At 40.7% G+C, this 19,569-nt stretch overlaps 1 protein-coding gene across 1 annotated transcript in view; it reads right to left on the bottom strand.

Annotated features, from left to right (window-relative positions):
- Positions 1–1,688: 1,688 nt before the first annotated feature.
- The window catches only part of uggt1 (UDP-glucose glycoprotein glucosyltransferase 1), a gene marked incomplete at its 5' end in the record, with an annotated part of 30,056 nt that continues 12,175 nt past the window's right edge, over positions 1,689–19,569 (bottom strand). Inside the window, 27 exons of the mRNA XM_079219619.1 lie at positions 1,689–2,858; positions 2,981–3,125; positions 4,068–4,184; positions 4,711–4,825; positions 5,185–5,345; positions 5,912–6,094; positions 7,096–7,180; positions 7,331–7,435; positions 8,647–8,735; positions 9,503–9,587; positions 9,722–9,807; positions 9,929–10,087; positions 10,637–10,826; positions 11,882–11,961; positions 12,082–12,184; positions 12,895–12,990; positions 13,104–13,234; positions 13,362–13,493; positions 13,684–13,890; positions 15,317–15,411; positions 15,917–15,940; positions 16,151–16,249; positions 16,959–17,079; positions 17,674–17,838; positions 18,735–18,866; positions 19,000–19,135; positions 19,473–19,558. Coding sequence (XP_079075745.1) covers positions 2,839–2,858; positions 2,981–3,125; positions 4,068–4,184; positions 4,711–4,825; positions 5,185–5,345; positions 5,912–6,094; positions 7,096–7,180; positions 7,331–7,435; positions 8,647–8,735; positions 9,503–9,587; positions 9,722–9,807; positions 9,929–10,087; positions 10,637–10,826; positions 11,882–11,961; positions 12,082–12,184; positions 12,895–12,990; positions 13,104–13,234; positions 13,362–13,493; positions 13,684–13,890; positions 15,317–15,411; positions 15,917–15,940; positions 16,151–16,249; positions 16,959–17,079; positions 17,674–17,838; positions 18,735–18,866; positions 19,000–19,135; positions 19,473–19,558 — 3,147 coding nt within the window. The 3' untranslated portion in view covers positions 1,689–2,838. The remainder of the gene's footprint in view (positions 2,859–2,980; positions 3,126–4,067; positions 4,185–4,710; positions 4,826–5,184; positions 5,346–5,911; positions 6,095–7,095; positions 7,181–7,330; positions 7,436–8,646; positions 8,736–9,502; positions 9,588–9,721; positions 9,808–9,928; positions 10,088–10,636; positions 10,827–11,881; positions 11,962–12,081; positions 12,185–12,894; positions 12,991–13,103; positions 13,235–13,361; positions 13,494–13,683; positions 13,891–15,316; positions 15,412–15,916; positions 15,941–16,150; positions 16,250–16,958; positions 17,080–17,673; positions 17,839–18,734; positions 18,867–18,999; positions 19,136–19,472; positions 19,559–19,569) is intronic.

Raw genomic sequence — 19,569 nt, forward strand, 5'->3', positions numbered from 1 at the left:
GTCTGTCTCTGCAGAGACCCTGCCCTCTGCCTGTATGTTCTCTTCTTTTTTCTCATTGCCACTGAAGCAGACAGACAGACGGGTGCCTTGGTCTTCACGGCATCATCACTCGTTACATACAGCCATTTGAGTGCTATGAATCGTTTCATCTCTCTTAAGAAGGCAAATAAGCGTGTTTTCCCAAAATGTAGAACTTCGATTTTAGCAAACCGGCAGCAGGGTGGTGGTCTAGTACGCGCCGCTTCAAGCCGAGCAGAAGGTTCATCTGGGGGTCAGAGTAGGACGACAGTGCCACTGTTAACTGATCGGAAGTTCTTTTCCCCCTCGAGGAGGGGAAATAGATGCAAGCCGCTCTGAAAAGGAGGCAACTTCTTCCAGCATCTGGTCGGCCTCAACAGAATGTCTCATCTGTCCTCACGAGCACGCCGTCCGCTGTGCTTGTCCATGTCAAAAAAAGTCTTTTTTTTAATTTTTTCTCATATCTTTGTTGTATATCAGTTTTCTGTGTCTCTCTTCACCGATCTGCATGTCGTCTAAACCGATGCCACACGATGGCATTCACAGTCGTGTCGAGTGGTTGTCTGTGTTCCTGCAGGGCTCTTCGTCGCCATTGTCAGCTGCAGGGTATGCATATGCACCGATGTGAAGAAAACAAATGCAACAAATCATAAAGCCCCCCCACCCAAGGGTGTTTGTCATCGAACATTCCAGTCGGACCCCGGATGATGTGGGATTAGTTTCACAATAACGGCTCTGTTGGTAATTGTGGACCGATGTCACTCAAGTCAAAAGGAAAACAATCAATCATGCCATTGTTTGTTTTGATTTTATTTGAATTAATGTAATCCCTTCCTCAGTTTGTCCTTGTTTGTAGCATTCATTTATATGTATATTATCTTATTTTCACATTGTTTATAGAAGCCATTACTTAGTTAACTGAATTTGTTGTATCAAAACCTTATTTTAAGTGATTTTTTTTTTTAAAGAATTGGTGTAAAAATTGAATGTTACCTTTTGTAAAACCTTTTTTCAAATGGATCACAATAAAAGTCTGAAACCTTCCAATAACTGGTGTTGGTCGACTAGAGCAACAAGGTTCCTCACGCGCAGAAGGATGAACCCAAAACATCCCACACAGAGGGTTACTTTCTTTTTGGCATTTTGGTACAATTTTCATACATTGGTTATAACATACCATACATACAGACTTATTGTTTTTTTTATGACAAAGGTATGCTTTGTAAAAAGTCTTACCATTCATTTCGTTCCCCTATACATTTATTATCATTTATATTTCGCTAACTATTTATCAATCGCTAACGTATTTAATCTGTCATTCATTACATTATGCTCATTTCAACCATTTATTCAATACTTAGTTATACACTGCAGCTCTTTAGCCTTTCATTAACCATCTTCTTTAGCTAACTATTTGAATTGTTTATCCACCAATGTGAGCTGGTAATTTATCTGCTCGCTCGCCAACTACTTCTCTTGTACTTTCAAATGCAACACATGGAGTTCAGGTGTTACAGCCTTTTTATATTAGTTGTGTCTGTTACCCCTCGGGCTAAGTACCCCAGCGTAATTGGCACATCTCTACACATTAAGTAGCTAAATATCTTAAGCAAATTACTATGAGGCAAATACCTTAAAACATGTAGGAACCCACTGGATCACTTCTTAATTGGGGATCTTTATTTCACAAAAAATGACAAATCCATGGATGTGTAACCAACAAATGTAAATGTTCCAGCTGAACTCAAACATCATGGCTCCTCCCCCCTTACAGTACCAAAAACTCTCCCATGTCTTCTCATTTGTATTTCATGCTGCAACCCACACAAGCTTTCCCTGAGTTACAGTGACATTTACTATCCACAATAAACTGGGGATTCAATCAGGCTTGCTGATTTTGTACTTCATTTTCATGTCAGATACCAGATGAGTGTAAACATAACCGACAGTGAGACCACTCATTTCTAAATTCCATACACGTTCCCTTTAAGTGTTGTGGACCAACCGACAGTTTGAAGTGATTCCTAAAAAGATGATTAGTGGATCCACCACTGTACATAATGTATACAGTATGTTGACTTTCAAGACTTACCTAGACTTACCTAGTATTTCAATATTTTATGGGCTGAACAAAAATGTAATATTTTACAAAATTTGGGCTCCCAATTCAAAATTCAGGGTAAACAAATTGAGCTTTTCCTGATGTGATGAATAACAGCAGATCATAGTTCACTGCATTATAAGGGATTCAGCATTCATTTTCTATGTGGATATAAAAACACCCCCAACTTATTAATGTCACGATATTGACTACAAACGTATTTCTCAGCTATAGTGAACATTTATTTAAACTAATTGTAACCGTAACCAATTTAGAGGAAGGCCGAATAGCTTTAGTATTTTCCCCGCGAGTGAACAACAACATGTTTCAGATCAAAACCCAAGTTAACCAGCACAGAGACTTCCTGGTCCTTCTCCCTTTGTGCTTTCCCCACACGCATCACCAGAACCCCAATCAGTGCAAACTCACAGACAGACATTTATTACAGGGGAAATACGACTATACTGGGGAAAGAAAGAATATATTCATGATTCGCTTCACAAAATACATTCTCACCACTTGCGCACACACGAACGTACAGAAAAACCTCCGAAACGTGACCACCTTAACTCCTTGTCACACGTAAAAAAAGAACAAACAAACAGGCTGTACTGGTTTGTGGTCAGTCTGTCAGCAGTCTGCCAAGGCAGGAGAGGAACCTCTTTAAACTCTTTAAACAGAGCCCAGTTCACCACCTCATCGCAGCCACTGCAGGGTCCTCACAACTCCGTGTGAACATCTGACAGAGAGACAACAACACGTGTTAAGTGGATACATGTGGTCAGGTTAGAGCAGATGTGTGTTGTTTCTATTGGAGCACATATTTACATGCAAGTGTCTGGACTGTTGAATGTTCAGTACCTGTGTCCTGCTGTTCTTTTGTGTGGTTTAATCTCTCCTTGACTCGGGTCTGCAGACGTTTAATCTCCTGGTCATAATCGGTCCACTCGGCCACGATCCTCACCGCAGCGTGCAGCTTGGGCTCTTTGGTCATGGGGTTGTTACACTGAAATACGGCACAATTGAGCCATGTTATTACTCGGTTGGGTAATCTCTCAACAGGCGGCGAGAGCCGGCCGCATCTTGTTAAAGTGGCTCTTTAACGAGATCACGGGTGTTTTAACGGCCTGATCCGTCTCGCAGTCGCGGTGAAACGATTCCAAAGTCTCAGATTCCGATCGCAGCCGTCCGGGTCGAACCAGCGTCCAATCAGAGTTCACGGCTCGTGAAAATTGGCGATGATGTTTTAACTGCTGATGATTGCGTTGAATGATTGGTAGCAGGGTGCTCTGGGTGTTATATTATGCCGTCACTTGATGTACATTGTTTATGTGACTGTGTGTGGTGGATTTAAGTATTTGTTTTAAATATATATATATATATATATATATTTAAAAGAATTAAGTTTAAGTAAACAGTTTTGTATCCGATGCAAGTTCATCTTTCTCTGGACAGAGTTCGCTTGTTGCTTTTAATTAAGTCTGAAGTGTTTTCTTGTGTGAACAAGGCAGATTTTAATAATTTTCCAAAATGGGTTGCAAATAATCTTATCTTCAGAACCACTGTTACTCTACTGTGCCAATTATTATTATTAAGAATGTAACACTTTTCAGCCTATCAAACACTGTTTAGCATTCACCCAAATTTAGACCCTAAACATATGGAAATATTTTCCAACTTAAGATTTGCTGTTGTTTTATCTGAATCACTTGATTTATCCAGAAAGAGAACTCATCCACATACTCAGTACTATAATCAGTCCATAACTTCCTCTCAGTTGGCCTTTCTGCCCTCTAGTGGCTGTTTGGAGGCATGTTGGTCTCTTCACAAACACTGCTGAACTGTGCAGGGAGTTACAGGTCGATGACACTGTGTCTTCTGGCATTTAAACATTTTATTCTGTCCTGATTCTATCCCCACCATCTACAGACAGACAAACGGTTGTTACCAGGTCTATCGTCTTGGCGCTCCTCTTGGTGCTGTCATCACACCAGGTCTCACACCACAGCCACTCCTGAGGCAGAGACTTGATGGGCACCTGGTGGATCATGTTGTTGGGCAAATCCTGAAAAAAAAGACAGACAATGAGACTAATGATGGATGCAGGGACGGGACCGCTGGCAGAGATTTTACAAAGAGACCTTAAAAGGAAACAGTTGTTAGTTACCTCTTTGTTTAAATCAAACCAGGAGATAGCATGTTAAAGATTTAGATTAATTGAAGTCAGCTTTCTCAAACCGTTAAATTCATGATATCAAGGTTGATCTATAATGTGCAGACAAGCATTTGGGGGAAAAAAGCATCTGCTAAATTTACACGCCCGACTCTCATTCTGCTGCCCCGATATAAATAGATTAAATAAACTCAAAGACATCAGAGTCTGAGGTGGGAAAGTCAGCTGCTGTACGATGCGTTCCCGTTATGTTATCATAAAATCATAAGCAGGGGCAAAAATATTATAATTGCAAACATTGTGAAAAGGTTCAGGTTTTGTCTTTTCTCACATTAAACAAGGCAACAACATTTTCCTTTAAAAACATCCTCATTCTTTAGAATCCGATTCCAAATGCACATTAAAAAGACGGACAGACCTGGTCGAGGTTTGAGAGGCTGTTGGGGTCCTGGCTGAGCCCCTGGTACTGTCCTCGAAGTCGATCTCCGGCAGCTATTTTCCTGAACTTCTTCAGGTCGACCACATACAGGGCACTGCGGAGGATAAACAACGGGAGCACATGAAATAAGCACGAAAGTATGAAAAACATATTAAAAAAGAGAGTAAAGGCCTTTTCTTTTTTGTGTGTGATTAATTCACACTAACTGTTGTTTTTGTCATGAATACTGTCACACAGATCACAAATAATACACAGTAAATCTTTTGGTTGTTACCGTTGTTACCTTTCACAATAAAAGCCTTAGACCTTCACTATTTGCAGTTGAGTATTTTGCAGTGCGGTGTTGTTTGTTTCAACACACACTCGTGTAACGGCCTTAAGAGCGTGTCTGTGTATGCGAGTGTGTTTCAGGGCAACTGTTAGAACTCAGCTTAGCTTTCAGAGCGTGTATACCTGATGTGGTATCTGCGTCCGGCGAGGTGGCTCGCCCAGTAGCCGGACTTCCAGAAGCGGTAGCCGTCCATCTCCCTCCGGCTCTCGCAGAATGGAGTGTAACCGTACGGAGCTCCCTCCAGGTCGAAGTCACGCAGCTCCTTCAGGTCTGTTCGCACAATCTGAAGGAGAGAGAGACGGATGAGCGAGAACAAAAGAGATGGATCGCGTTAGAATATTTGATAACGTCACCGCTCAATCAGCTATTTTCTTCAGTAATTGCTGTCAATAACATTTCAGACGACAGCGAAGGTTGACGTCATAAAATTGCCTGTTTTGTCAGTCCTTCTGTGCAAAATCCTAATATACATTTAATTTACTAGCGAACACAAAGAAAACCAGAACATATTCACAATTGAGAAGTTAGTACCAGTACATTTTTGGCATTTTGGCTAATGGAATGAATCAGAATTGTTGCAATGTTGTTCAACTTTAAGCTTTAAAACACTGTTGGAAAGACTTTATTAGTATAAGATTCCAGCAAAAAGTGATGAAACGTGAGACAGTAGAACATTTGTACTCAACTGAATCATAGAAATCTTCTGAAATTTACTACTAGTGCTGTTTTCCCCCCCTATTTTTCCTTCCCAGCTTTTGGAGTCAGTGGTCAGTTTATTCATCTCTTTCTTTCATTCCATCAGTTTCCAATCTGAAAAGTATAAAAAGAACAACTATTCGGACAGCGCACCTGGTCGGCGTCCACAAACAGGATCTTATCGACAGCGAGAGGAAACAGCACATCCAGGAACAGGATCTTGTAGCCCCAGATGATCCTCTGCTTATCGGTCTGTTGGTGTAACCAGCGAGGCCACTTGTACTGAACCAGCTCGTACTGGAAACCATATTGCTTTGCCATGTGCGGGATGAACACCTGCAGAACAGTCACACACAAAACAGGCCTTTCAACGTGTACTAGGAAGAACTCGAGGCAAAATACAAACATACACAATTGGCAAAAAGACGTAAATAAAGACTGTAAGCATTGTCTTCATAAGTCTGAAAACACTACAATCTACAGTAGACATAATACGTTAGAAGTATTTAGTTACATATACATACAAAATACATAGTGGGAGAATTTTAGTACTCTTTCACCAACAAACTTTAATTACATCCTGACCGCAACATTAGACCTGAGCTGAACAGCTTGGTTTAATGGCATTTGATATAATACAATATTTAAATAATGTTGTTATTATTATTGTTATCATTATAAATATCTATATTATTATTAAGATCATGCGATGTGTAGGGCGTGTGTGCGTTCGTGAGTGTGCACCTCTGTGTTGCTATCTCACATTCTGCTGCAGCAAACTGCTTTATATTTTGGGGTGGCCCGTCATGGCTTCATGCTCAAGGGCCGCTACTGATAATATGGCTGAGTGCACACTTTTATTGTTTTGGACGCCGTGTTTGGCGACCAGCTTACTTTTTACAATGACTTTGAGCCGACTGCCTGCATTCACTGAACTGGAGCTATTAAAGAGTTAAGGATGGAAATGGGCTGAATGGTAATCTGAGTTACAAAACAATCTCATCTGTGACTTTAACAAATGAAAAAACAGAAAGTGAAGTGTATTGCAGGAAAATGAGGCTTAAAACTAAAACCAGAGTGAAAACGGTCACAACAAAAGTGCAGATAGTGATGAATGAGCTAAGAAAAGCACTGAAGTCTTCTCATTCATCGGGAGATTTCCTTCTGCATGCAGAGCAAAAACCTAATCCCTGCTGCGTGTTTCACCTTGATTTTCAGATCTCCTGTTTGAAGCTCCCATCAGTGATGGGTCGAAAAAAACAAACTGCGGCCTTCAAAGAAAATCTCCTCATTAATGATAATATGCCAGCTCATTTTCTTCCAAGCGAAAATCTTACCTTAAACGTCGGGGACAGGTAGTTCTTGAGGAACCAGAACTTGACTGGAGTTTTGGTGTGTTTCAAAACTGACAGCATCATAATCCTGAGAGGAAAGGAAGAATACAAATACTGGTGTCAACAAAGGTGCTCAACTGAAGCTCAGATTTAAGTCTTTGTACACATAAGATATATATATATATATATATATTTTGGTTGAGACAGCATTCCCCTTTTCCACATCTCTTGCGCTCACCTGAGGAAGCGCTCATACAGATGCCCCGAGGCCAGAGAGAAGATGTTGATCACGTCGTCCTTCTCTTGCTTGAGCTCCTCTGTCTTTGCTCCACCTGTGAAGCCTCTGAAAGAATACAACATATCATTTTTAAGTTTACAAACAAAAAATAAAACCTCCGCCAAAAATAGATGAAATCTTTAATCAAAAGACGTATTTGACAAGAGTCAGCGTTAATTCTTTTGTTATTCAGTCCTCCAGGGCTCGGTTTCAGAGAGCAGGTTTAGTGAAACTATGAGTTCGTTCACCCCGAAATGAGAAACTCTGTTTTCAATTCCAGAGAGAAAGAAAACTTAAACTAATATCTTCACATTCAACTATTACAGAGTGACGTCACTTGCGGCTCAGAATAAAACCTCTGCATGTCCTTTTTCTAAATATATAACTCTGACGTCAGCTGTCACTGATCGAACATAATCCCTATAACATTGGAGATTGTAGGTTATTATTTCTGAGTGAGCAGGTGTGCGATGCAGCTGTAGAATGTAGTTTGAAAGTGAATGCTTGACATTATTTCAGTGACGATGTGTAACTTTACTACATTCTTGAAGCCACAGAATGCTGTCGAGTCAAGAAACCAATTAGATGCCTGACATTTAAAATGCACTGTAATTATTTGTATCATTCAAAACGTTATCCCTGGATCAGATTGTGAGTTTACAATCATGTAAGCTCGTAAATCTATTGATCTATACACATTTTAACATTTTCAACTATATTTTAATGTACTAACTACATCTTCAATTCTGCCTTTCTGTTTTCTCCTCAGTAAGCTGAACAAAAATACTTAAAATGTAATGTGTAGCCTCAAACACAATTAATAAACAATACTGAATAAAACTTAAGTGTTAACTTATTGACCTCCTCTCTGACTCAGGCTCTTTATTAAAAGATAGAACATATGAATGCATTATTATTTCTGCATCCACTGAATTAAAATGTAGGTTCTGACTTTTCACATACTTAGAGTTGATTGAGCAAATGCACAATTTCTGATGTGAAATTATTATTAGGTCCGCACTTAACAATTAATCAATTACTTTGTTCGTTAATTCGCAAAATGTCAGAAAAGCGTAAAAAAATAATTGGCGACCCACTGGTACTAAACGGTGTTCAATTTCCAAATAGTAAACAAGAAAAAAGCCGCAAATCATTATATTTGAGAAGCGAGAACAAAAGAATGTTTCTCATTGGCTGAATAAACGACTTAAACAGTTGCAGATGAATCCATGAGTAATCTAGTGACAGTAACTCGTCCTTCTGAATCAAAGCTGTACCTGGCCAGAGAGTTCCAGAAGCCGGTGTCCTTTTCCTCGGTCACGTCACTCAGCAGCTCCTCGTTGAACTTGTCTGGTTTCTTCTGGACCTGATCAACAAGCAGTTTAAACCCAATTAGTTGAACAATCCATGTTAAAAGTGTAAGTAATCAATGTGATTAATTACAATTAAATAATATCCTATGTAGCTCAGATTCTATGGAGAACCAAACCGGTCTTATTCGTATTAAAAATACATTTTCAAAATATCTAAAACTAAGAATATAAGTCAGGAAAGACCTTCGGGTAAATGTGAAAGTGAGCAATACAAGTTTCAGGCTCTTAAGAAAATGGATTCAAAATGTTTGTTCAACGCGAATGTAAACAGAAACTTTGTTTACAAGAAAACTTCATGGGGTCCTTTTAATTTGAAGGTGCGTTGGAAGATAAAAATATGTGGATTGAAGTTTCACATTTAGTTTTTTCCATCATCTATCCATGAAACTGTTTCTTAATTTCTTTTAAGCATTTACTTTTCTATAGTTGTGTCCTCATTTACTTCCAATAAGTCTGATGGAAATGTAGTTTTGTTCATGGTTCAAAAAGTGTGGCATAACACTCACAATGATGTAAATGTCCCTGTGAAATGTAAAATTGTACACATGTAATTTATGTACATATTGTATTTGTTCTGCTTGACTAAAAAAAAACTACAGCTTTTTCTACTCATGAGAATGTCGGGGTACTGAAATGTTGTGACTAACTGCCCTGAATTTGGTTTCATTTATTTGGGGACAGAAATGAAATCTAATAGACTAACGGGGACAATCCTATCACTATTTCCGTGCTATTGTTCCAGACAGTCAGGGAAACCGACCTTGACTTTAATGATCCTGCTCTTGAAGTTGTTCAGGACGACTACAATGTCATCGGACTCTGCTGGAGAGTCCGTGCCCTCGTGGCTGCAACACAAGAAAGAAAGCAATGAGACAACAGGAGGTTTACACCTAGTTTGTAGATTCAAGAGACTCGACTTAAACACTGTTAAGGCATTGTAACTCTCGGACCCAATACAGCCAATTCTCCATGTTCTCACCTGTAGATCTTGTAGATTTCATCAGAGCGTCCTTTCCTCATCTTCAGGATCCAGGCGCCCGGGTTTGCCTTGAGCTGGAAGTAACCCTACGAAGCCGAACACCAGAGATGTACAGTGTTTGTGACTATAGAAATACATCCACTGAAGCATAAACAATTAAACTGTAACAATCAGCAACTTTCTGCTCTAAAGTGTTCCGAGACTCACCAGGTTTGCCATGACTATTGTATCCATGATGACGGGCTCGGAGGCGGTTCCCAGGGTGAACTGGAGGCCTCGCGGCGGCTGGCCGGAGCTGACGTCGAAACAATGGCCTTCCAACAAAAGGTGCTCCAACTCGTACTCTGCGGCTACAATGTTCTCCACCTGCAGGCCCACGTCCAGACAAGTACAGTGTATTTATTGTAGCGGTTTGACAGACACATCAGTAATGGTTCTCAAATAAACCCAAAGTCTTCAAGAAGAGAGAGAAAAGAAAATCCTCAGCACAAAAGGAAGAAATCTGAGGAGAGAGAATTCAACCCCTCTTTGGACAAGCAAGGGTGCAAGATGTGAAATAAATTACTTTTAAACAGGATTACAATGAGAAAAAAAATGGAAAGGCCCTCAACATGTCAACATTAGTGTTAAATCGGCATGACTTTTTTTTCCAATTAAAAAAAAAAAAGTCTCTGTACAGTCCCTTAAACAATTAAATGAAAAATAAGTCCCAGAGAGTCCCAAATCGAAGTAGAACAAAATCAGTTAAACCCACTGACTGATGACGTTAAAACACAAACCATCAGACCAGCGAGAAAACATTTGTTCAGAGAGCAGGAGAGAGCGGGGAGATAACTTCAGACTTTCCTGCGAGAAAACCTTTTTAATATTTCACAAAGAGATCCTGATGGAACCCAGACAGACACGTTGCTTTACCTCCTCCAGGTAGATGTTGTCCAGGTCGTACCGGGTGTGCACAGACTCCACCATCCAGCTCTCGGGGGTGTTGAGGTTCAGGGTGAAGAGAGGAGACTGAGGCATGTCCAGGAACCGGGCCATGGGGCCGGGAGAGAACGTACCGTCGGCCTGAAACGCCACCTCGGGCTCCAACACGTGACGGTAAAAACTGGAAGAAAACACAGGGACTTTCACAACAGGTGGAGGAGTCATCATGCCATAATAATAATAATAAAAACATTATAAAACCGACTGGGTTAAAATGTTAAACGATATCCAGCTGTACGGTCGATCACATACATGTATGGCGTTTATAATGTGGCTCCTTTGGCTGAAGAGGAACAAGGGATGTTTCTCAACTGTTTTGTTCACATATTATCAGTAGCAAACGCTAGGTTTGTTCCTTCCTCATAAAACATTTGAAAAGCCGATTTGTTTAAGTATTTAAAATTCGACAACGGAGCAAACTCCACCAATTACAAAAAGACGATACGTGTTGGAAAACTGTTTTAAATGGAAAATTGTTTTAAATGGTTTTCAAACTGGTTTCATGTCCCCACTGGAGCAGCAATGATTAAGCAATCAAATACTCTATCAAAAGAAATTGAGATTTTTTTTCTGTTGACAATCTACAAATTGGTTAAATCATTTAAAATCCCCAAATGGCAGTAAACTATGCTTTTTTCCATTTTATATCATATAAAAGTGAACATTTAAAAGTATCACGTTGGACTTTAAGAAACTGGATGGACATTTTTTATTATTTAATTCTGACATTTTTGTTTAGCCCAAACGATTAATTGATCAATCTAGAAAAGAACTGGCAGATTAATTAATAATAGATAATTATAAGTCATTGTTAGTTGCAGCATTAAGTCTCCAAACATCCAAATAAAATGATGTTTCCTGCTGCAAGAGAACAGTAATTAATTTATTAGAATAATTACATTATTAATCACAATTTAAAGCAAACAAGCTGGTAAAACAGAGTGAAAAGAAAAATGGAAATATTGCAAAACAAGAGCTTCTAATTATGCAACACAGTCCCGAGAAGTAATTAAAAAAAAAAAGTTTAAACTAGTGTAAATTATATTATAATTATACAGTAAGACGATATTTTGAGGGTTCAGTGCCTCATTTATAACAAAACATAAGATGAGCATAATAGAGAACGTAAATATGACCATTATTGATAATATTAGATACAAAATGTTCAGTTCTCACCTCTTGAGCGGCATGTCTGACAGTTTGGATTGGCAGTTCATGAAGACCCGTAAATTGACGTTTACTAGCTGCGTCAGAACCTGCAGGGGGAGAAACGGCCAAGAGGACGAGAAGGTCAGGTGAGAAATAACGTCTGGACCGAGTCAAATAAATCAACTGGACCGATCAGTGAGAAAGAAGAGGGACGAGATTCAACCCACCAACAGCAGAGGAGCCAATTTCTGTGCGTCCCTGGTCACGGGATCTACCACGGCAACAACATCAAAGTACACGTCTCCCTCCTTCGGGCGGATCTTCACAGCGCTGCCAATAGTCAGAAAATCAATGGAGAAGTGAAGTCAACACAAACTTTGCTGGCTGCAGAGGGCATACTGATTCCAACAATTTATTCTGTATTTACAACAGATAAAAAAGGTACAAATACAGCATTTGCCTATTTATTTTAATATTATTTGCTGACTGTGGTCCAATATTATTATATATATTGTAAGGGCCTGAGGGGAGGTGTGGTGGATGTTGTCTACGTTCCAGCCAGAAGGCTCCACCCACTCGTCAGGAGAGCATTGGGATCAGGTGTGGGACGAGACACACCTGATCCTGATCCCCTCGTCAGGGGAGGTTTACAAAAGCCAAGCAGGGGAATGAAGCAGGAAGACATGCGACGAGAGGAGAAGAGAGGCTTCTCCTCTTTGTGAAGATTGAGCCGGTAAGTCGTCGGCTAGCGGCCCGGCTAAGAGACTGTAGTTCAGTAGTTAACTGATAGAGCTCTGGAACAAGCTACGTTTTGAGTTTTGTGTTTGTTTAATTAAAATCCTTTTGAAACCTGCAGAACTGACTCTGCCTGTGATTGCTGCGCTGCCCTAACTTCGGTGTCCTCCGTGCCGTCCTGTTACAATATTATATAACACAGGCAAATACATTGCAAAAACCATGTGACCCTGGAGGAAAACAGGGTCTCCCCTCAGGCAAGAAGGCTTGCGTGTACAAATTATGCGCATGTATTGCAACTTTACCTGTATCGGTCATCAGCAATGTCATATTCTACCCGGGCCTCTCCTTTAGGCTGAGAGGAGAGCAGAGAGTCCACCTTCATTACAAGATCGCTGGCCCTGAGAGAAATCCTGCATTAAAATTCATTGGCACTCCACAAGAATCGAAAAAACGTTACCTCAAGATTTAACCTTGTGAAGAACTACAGATGCAACGACGATAAATAAAATACCTGTCTTCCTCGATCCCAAACTGTTGGACTTTGCTTTTGATTCGCTCTCCAGACGTTTTCAGGATGATGCTCTCCAAAAGCAGGAAGTCATCCTGGTTAAACACTTCGTCTTCATCCAGTGGACCGATAATCTGTGAATAAGAAACAAAAGTGTTGATTGGATTGCTACAGTAACAGATTTAATCCATAAATACAAATCATGTACTCGTATTTTTAGTGCAGATTCTTTTAAGAAGGAGAAACGAGACTGTGACTCACTCTTCCGTTGCTAATAACTGCTTTTTGTCCTTTCTTTAGTTTGAGCACGTCTCGGCAGTAGGCCGCGTGTGAGAGCAGGAAGTCAAATTTGGGACCCTCGTATGCATCCTTGAACAATGACATGTCCATACCCTGAAGGAAAAACGAACACACTCGTAAGCAGCGGAAAAAAGGGGAAAATTAAGTAAAAACGAGGGATAAATGTTATTTAAGTCGAGGAGCCTGATGAGGGGGAAGTGTTTCAACAGTTACAACACAGTGAAATACGTTCATTTTGAATCATGATCCTGAATAGATAAATTAAGCCCCTCCTCCTCCTCACCCCAACAGCGAACTCCCCGACGTCGACTCCCTTCTCCAGGGCTGTGGCGGTCTCTTCTTTTGCCAACTTGTTGATGAAGTTCTTGGCGTTGTTGGCCGATTGCGTCTGCATGGCGGCCAGGATTGCTCTGGCCACGCGGCTCGTCTCGGCAGACGGAGCGGCCGATGGGTTGTTGATCAGCCCCAGTCTGACGTTGTTGCTGGTTTTCTGTTGCGGAGCAGGTGAGGGTTAGTGAGCGATTTGTCGCTGCTTTGAGCGCAGAATAACAAAAACAGAAATGAAAAATAAATAAACACATAACGGTACTTTAGTATTCTACTTTGAGATGCTCTGGTCAAGGTTGAGTCTGCTTCTCACTTTACTTTTAAGGCCCTTCTCAACCCCAGCGGCCCCTCGGTATCTTTCTGAACTTCATGGGCGCACACCTGCCCGTCCTTTCAGATCCTCTCCTGCTACGCACCACACCATCTGCTCGCTTGTCTGCCATGAGACTTCAGGTTCCAGCTGCTCTGCCCCTCGTTTTTGGAGCTCTTTCCCATGAGACATTCGCAATATTGACTCGCTGCACCTTCAAATCAAGTCTTAAACACACCTTTTCAAACTGGGAGATTTGGTCTGATTTTGTCTCTAACATCTACATTGAGTTTTGCACTGGTGACGATTTTATTATATTAATATACTATTTTAGCATCGTATGTTACTGTTCTGTTTGATTTCATGACGCCTTGATACCTTGCTCGACAAATTCTTCATTTCTGTGTTTAATCTGTATAAAAACTGAAGAGCAAGAACAACATATTGTGGTTTTAGAGCGTAAGGGTGTTATGAGCAGGACTTTTTTCTGGGGTCTTGTCGTCACATTGAGGTTGGAGACTCCAGGAACCAGAACTTTACATTTTTACACAAACAAATATACAAACAACAAAACTGTAGAAAAACCGAATCCTTAAAAATGAATGCCTTTAATTAAAAATTACGGCATTATGCAGGGGCTGAGAGCACTGCCGAAGAGGTGTTGCGTAATGCAGAGTCAATCTCAAAACACCGCTGTTTAGGGGTAGAGGGCCGGCAAACGTTACTTTGAGTTATTTCTACACACAAAGAGGGAGGAGGGGAGGGAGACGCTTAGCAGGCAGCGTTTTCATCATCCACGCATAAAAACAGCAGTACTGGACTCAGCATGACACAAACCACCTGTGGAGTGTTTGACAGGAATCATGCTGCTTTAATGACACAAGTCCTTGCTGCCCACTAACTGAGAGGTTAACGCTTTCCCACGCTGCAGGTTTTTTTCTTTTGTTTGAAATTTTGAGGTTGCTCTCCCGCAGGTTTCTTCCCCTTTTTTTCCCTGTGAAAGGGTTTTTACTATCTTTATTGGGAGAGTTTTTCCTGATCCGATGTGAGGTCCCGGGCCAGGGATGTTATGTGTACAGATTGTAAATCGATCCGAGGCAAACTTGTATTTGTGATGTTGAGCTATATAAAATAAACTGAATTGAATTAGAATTTAATTGAAAATCATTCATTTGGACAAGAATATGTTGGAGAAAAGTATGGTCATTACCTCAACATTAAAACTACAATATTAAACCAAGGGCCAGCCGAAAAGACTTAGTATAAAAAGATGTTGTACCATGTGTCTGATGGCGTCATAAAGGAGCTGACGTCCTGAGGGCTTGTCAAAGTCTCCGACCACCCAGAAGGTCACAGGGCGGATGTAGCCGTCGTCTGAGAACCACACAAGGAAGAAACAGAGGCTGTCAGAATACGTCAATGAGATGTTGCGACACACGAGGCTAAGGAGCTGTGCCTTAATGTTTTGCTGGAGATAAAGTCTCTATGTGGGTAGCATACTGGGCTGCAAGAAATAAACAAAAAAAAAAAAAGTATCTATATTCTTGAATCTTCACACTTGAGTTTTTTCCAAACACTGAATCAATCTTTTAACATCTCATTCTCCATGCAGCTAGAACAAATGACACATGCTCTCCTAGAAATGGAGAAAAAAAGCTATGTTAGAACTTAGTGAGCAGTACTTATATTTTAGACCCTAATACACAATCATCACATGCTTGATTAGTAATTTGGTTCCTTGGAGAAATGAAACAGATGGAGAAGTGGTGGCGGACTCACAAACCCATCTAAACAGTGCCAGCAGTGAAGTTCACAGAAAACAGAAAAAAAAGAACAAGTGAGGAGGAGATGGAACAATGTGGAGGAAAAGGGTGATTACCATGCCTGTTGGTGGTGGTCATCCCTGATGCAGGGACATTTTTAAAAATCACATGAACAGGAGAGGAGGAGGAGAGGACAGAAGGGGAATACACGAAGATAGATTTTAGACTCCAAAGTGAGTAAATTATCTTCACTAGAAACAACAACAAAAACTTCACAAGCGTTCTCATTCAGAGTTAGTTTTTGATACAACCAGCTGTCTGCCTTGTGAGAACTCCTTGCACACCCATACCTTTCTTAGTCATGTAGTTCATGCTGTTTGCCACAGCGGTGCTCTTTTCTTTGGTGTCAAGAGTCGAGAAGCGAGCGTAATCGTCGACAAAGAAATTGTCTGTAAGAAGAGAAAAATGGGATGAACTGTAACTCATGTAGCAAATATGCCAAAGATTATATGTACTAGGGGTGTAACGCAAAGCTATTATCGCTTGTATTCAGAAGAACACTTCAACATGTGGACGTGTGATCGAAGCCAGTGATCGAACTTCCGACCTTGTGATGAAAGGACGACCCATTCTAACTCAGTGGCAAAGAGTTGTTGGAAAACCTCTGAATGTTTTCACTTTGTGTTGAATGTTAAAAAGCAGGCCTTTAACATGTCGGGATAACTAAAGTTCTATCTCGTCTTATCTTACACCTTTGCTGCAAAGAAGACATACAAGGAAAAAAACTGTATAAACATTTTAAGCATATAACTACATAAATAAAATAAATGAAGCCAATGCGGAAGAGTCTTAAAGTTGCATTCTGTCTAATGACCATCAGGGGGCGACGATTCTGGCAGCAACAAAAAGAAGTCTCGTTGTATAGAAGGCTATGAGAAAATGATCCTACTTCCCACTTGATTTATGTTTTATGGTCTCAATCTCTAGTTTCAATGGGTGACGTCACAACGAGTTCACCCACTTGTTATGTTCAGTCTTTGCTTCAGCTTGTGAGTTTCTGGTCTACGGTTACATCTTTAAGGCACATTTAAAGCTTCAATCTCGGCTCATTAGGTAAAAATAATGACATTAACAACATTAGTAGACACGTGTACTCACTGGTATCAGACAGATCCAGGTACGTTCTGCTGGTGGACAGCACTCTGGGGTTGATGCGAGGAACAACGTTGGCCTGATTCATGATGAAGTCCACGACGTCGTGGTCTGAGGCCAGCTCCCCCTGCGAGCCACATGAGCACAGATTCAGGATGTTAAAGGAATGCAGACCCAAACGTCATGCAGGAAGTACTGAATCAACCTTTGAGGCACAGTTAAGACAGCCATCTCAAGATTGAATATCTTTTTCAATTACTGGTGCTTGTGTATCCGCTGAAAAGTTTTTTAAGAGTGCTGACTAAGGACATGTTCACCACTTGAACTGGTACAGCAACTAAATGAAACGGTGGTGCTGTAACTGAGCTTAAAGACCTCACAAAACAGAAGGCTTTATAATGGACTGGCATTAAAACAGGAAAGCTCGGCAGATGGCATGCTCACAAAGATCTAGCTTAACAGAAAAATTATCAATCACTAGAACCCAACTTCTCTTCCCAAACAAATCATCTGAATTTATTCTACTCATTTAAATTTTCTTTTAATCAAACTACTTTGTTGTAAATTAAAAAACTAATTTGCACCCAACAGCGCAAATAAATACAGCCACTGATGGTATTATGTCTCTCAGCTCACTCTCAGTTTTTTAATGAAGTTAAATCATGACGTGATAATGAAACCCTCACTGTATATCAAAGTGTGTGTGTGCGCGCTCACTGACCAGGTAGACGGCTCTCTGGTAGAAGGACGTGGTCTCCAGGATCTTCTGCATGGTGACCGTCTCCAGCTCATCCGGGTCCAGCTGCTCACGCTGGTACGGTATGCCGTTGTACATGACCACAGGCAGCGGGCCCACCCCCGTCTGCTGATAGTAGGCAACCCCTTCCTGAAAAAGAAGAAACAACAACAAGGTGACTTTTATTTGCATCAGATATACCAACTCAAAAAAAACAAATGGTGGATGAAAATCTGATCAGTGCAGTTAAAAAAAACAAAAAACATTACACCTGTTCTCGAGTCTCTTCATTGGCTGAAAGTAAGTACAAAATCTAATAAAAAAAAAGTATACTGTCATAGGACCAAAAGCTCTTATCTGACTTGTGTCTGCAGTTCAAGACAAAGACCTGATTCATTTTGTTACGAGACGACACATAGTTGGTTTAACCTCCTTGATGAATTTAGGCATGTCCAACTAAGCTTAAAATGTTTACCTAAAAACTTGTCCATTGTTGCCTGTCAAAAATGTGACTACTTGTTTTTTTCAACGATTTTAAAAGGAACGGTTGACATTTCGGGCATGTATTTCCTTTTCTGGCGTAGAATTAGATGGAAAGACCGATACCACTCTCATGCCTGTGCTGAAATATAAAGCTAAAGCAAGCAGGCGATTAGCTTGGCTTAGCATAACGACTAGAAACAGCCTGAAACAGCTCGACTGACACCATTTAAGGTTAAAACTTATGAAGCTCACCAATTAACACATCACTAATCTGTACACAAACAAAAAATGAAACTACAATGTATCATGTTTTTTATTTCAGTGACCCATTCACTCCATAATTTATGCTAAGCTAAGGAAATTAGCTACCATCTTCAGCTTCAGCCTACAGAGTGGCAAGAAAGCAAATTAATGTGTATCCAAAAAGGCAACTGCCCATGTAAATGCTATTTTCAATATAAAAACCTTAATTTAACCACGATATTAAATAAATACAACTGAAAAGGTAACAATGATGTCTTTGACCCATGATCCAGCAGAGCGACACATTCAGCCCCTCTCACCTTCCTGTTGCTGTCATAGGTGGAGTCGGCTCCCAGCACGCTGCTGACTTCCACATAGGGGAACCTCTTCTCCAGCACTTTCACCACATCCCCAACACTCAACTTCCCACCGATAGTCACCCGGTTAAACATCTAGAAGGCCATAAGAGGAGGGAAAGAGAAGTAGGGAGAGCAGTTATGAGTTAGACTGTAAAACCTGTTCTTATTAAGTTATAGTTTCAATAAGAACCTGTTCTTCATCAGTGTTTGTGGAGGGTCGACTCACCGAGATGACAGATTCAAACGCACTCTGACTGTCCACCTCGTCGCTGATGTAGTTGTAGGCTCGGACCAGCGCCACGCCTGCATCCTGCATACCGTCGATATCGTCTTCATCTGACACCACAAACACCAGCCCGATCCTAAAACACACAACAAATAAAGTTTCTAAAACAGACTTGTGTGTTTGTTGGACAGTTAAAATGCAGAGTGTGAGCCGTCCGCTTCATCGGTATTCAAACAAGCTGACCATCCCAAGACGCCACATGCAGGGAGGTATCAAAGGTCTCCTCACACCTGCCTGACAAAACTCCTAAATTCAATGGATTTGAAAACAACCCGCATGACTGCAACTGCTCTGCCACGTCTTTTGGGATTTTTCTGTTTTTGTAAAGCAAATACAAAGTGCGGACAATAGAACTACTGTTTCTAGAACTACTGAGTTTACAGCTCACCACATCCCTGCTGACGCCAACCAACCTGAGTGGGATGTTGTTTGCGTAAAACATCTCTGCAACACTCAGCAGCTCAACTGCGTTCTCCTGAGATGGGTCCAGAATGATCACCTGCAATTCAC

This window comes from Taurulus bubalis, assembly GCF_910589615.1.
Source record: "Taurulus bubalis genome assembly, chromosome: 1".
Classification (NCBI taxonomy): Eukaryota; Metazoa; Chordata; class Actinopteri; order Perciformes; family Cottidae; genus Taurulus; species Taurulus bubalis.